Here is a 2222-nt window from a genome sequence, read left to right as displayed (position 1 = left end):
TTTATTTTGAAAAGTTTGCTTGAGCCTCATAACAATTTTTAATGTATTTGTGCATCAGTCATTTGGGAGCAGGCTTTTCTGAGGCAGAAGATAGTCTTTTGCTCCCTTACAGGTCTGTAAAAAGGAGGTAGAAAGATAAAGGGGAAGTGCAGGTATTTATAAGAAAGCTTTTAGTGCTGCCATAGAGCTGCTTTATCTACCGATGCAAATTTCTCCGCTTCTATCTACAAGGTATCTGGTGGATTCCTTACCTTTCAGCATCAAAGTGGTAACATGGTTAACTGTGAGAACTGATTTATTTGCTTGTCCTGTCATTGGTGTAACTTAATTCTGATTTGGAATTTTGGCAGTAAATCTATGTATTTGTGTTCCCTATTCTTTCAGTCCTAATCAAGCTTCTCCAGCCCCACTGTGTCACCCATTCCTTGGCAGTGGTCAGCAGCCTCTTGTAGAAGCCCTGGAAGAAGCCTTTTGCCACAGTCCTCCTCAATTTGCTGAAGAAGGGCCATGGCTGCCTTTGATCAGAGGAACCAGAGCATGCAGCACACAGAGCCTGGGACAGTCTGCATCACGCCTCGGGTGAAGCCAAGGGGTGAGATGTTTGTCTTTATTGATGGGAAATGGGTGAATGACATCTACTGCCAGCCACCCTTTTCTTCACACCAGAAACTCTTTAGCAAGAAGGCACAGAATGAGTGGAGCATCTGGGAGGAGAACAGAGCACTCCGGCAGGAAAACCAAATCCTATGGATCAAAAACAGGATGCTCTGGGAAGAAAACAAGGCCCTACAGTATCTTCAGTCACAGAACAAATCTGTCCAGGTAATTTACACTGATGCTATTCAGAGAAGCCTCAAGAACAAAAATAAACCTTTTCCACTCTTCCAAGAGAGGAGTACAGGCTTTCAGCTCAGCCTGGGCAATAAAGCTCTCCAGGCAGTCCAGGAAAAGAATAAAATATTTGAAGATTTGCAGCAGGAGAATAAAGCACTCCCTATTACCTGGAAAGGCCAAAAAGCCATCACAGTCCATGAAGAGAGCAAAGATGCCCGCTCAGATCTTCAGAAGAGCATTGACACCATTGCAGCTGTGGAAAAGAGTAACCCTGGCCCAGTGCCCCAGCAGGAATGTGAAGGTAAAAGGAAAAGCACTACTCCAACTCAGAACAAGACTGAGTCTGCCCCAAGTACACCGGGAGAGCATGAAGTCCTCAGGGTTCTCCAGGAGTTATGTGAGCTCCTCCACACCTTCCTGAAAATGAGCCATCCCCCTGGGGAGAAACAGTGCTGTCACAATCTCTATGATGTGAACAGATCCTTCCAAGAAGATTACAATAAGCTGAAGCTGCAGCTGAAGGCTATGAAAAACACTGTGTCAGACATCACAGCTCAAATGGACATGCTGGAAAAGGAGATCATTGCCATCACTACCCCAGTGTATGAGGAAGCAGGACAGAAGCTGGCAACTGAGCATCAGCTTGGAGACGTGTGAAGCTTGGGACTTAGAACTGCTAGTTCATTTCCCAGAAAACTTCTCTCCTTTTTTCAGGAAACCTACTAAAATCCCAATAGAGCCTGTAGATATCTGGGAACATCATGTCCTTCTGAAACTTTCTTGCACTACTTAGATATATTTCACTTTCTGGTTATATGGTGTAGGTGACTGTCTAGTATCAGGAATCATGTTTTCCAGCATTTTTATTTCAAAGTTTCTTATAACAAGCCTAGATTTTCAGAAGGTTATTGCTTGAGGATCTCAAGTCTAATTACAGATCTCAACTCTGATTACAGCGTGCCAGCTTGTAGTCCAGGGGTGCACTCACAATCTCTGCTAAAAAAGCATTGATTAATAAAGGAGGATCTCTCCTCCCAGACATCATGGTGGAGGCAAAGGAAGAGAATGGAGCAGGCAGCAGGACTTCTGCACAGAGCAGTGAGGTCCCTCTTGATTTCTTGGGTAGTCAGATGAAGCAGGATTTTACCTGCCCCAGAGCAAGAGCGTAGGTTGCCAAAAGCAGCATTTTGATGACTGTTCCATGGCTTAAGCCAGTATTTAGAAGGGCATCTACTCACTATAATGGACGGGCCAGTCAGCAGTGATCTGCTGACACAGAAGATGAGAGCCTTTTGATCTGCTCAGGTTTGAAATTCTGGTCTGCCCTCAATTGTGTGGCCAGAGTGGCTGGAAATGCATTCCCTGTGTCTCGCACAGTCTGGATGCAG

The 2222-nt window shown here is 45.0% G+C and overlaps 1 protein-coding gene across 1 annotated transcript; it reads left to right on the top strand.

The window, feature by feature from the left end:
- The first annotated feature begins 507 nt into the window (after positions 1–507).
- CBY2 (chibby family member 2) lies at positions 508–1491 on the top strand. The gene has a single exon (XM_058800442.1). It carries the CDS (start codon positions 508–510, stop codon positions 1489–1491), a length of 984 nt encoding a protein of 327 aa, XP_058656425.1.
- The last annotated feature ends 731 nt before the right edge of the window (positions 1492–2222 follow it).

Source organism: Ammospiza caudacuta, chromosome 2 (assembly GCF_027887145.1).
Source record: "Ammospiza caudacuta isolate bAmmCau1 chromosome 2, bAmmCau1.pri, whole genome shotgun sequence".
Lineage (NCBI taxonomy): Eukaryota > Metazoa > Chordata > Aves > Passeriformes > Passerellidae > Ammospiza > Ammospiza caudacuta.
The sequence above is the reverse complement of the archived record's forward strand: the minus strand, read 5'-3'. Positions and strand labels throughout refer to the sequence as shown.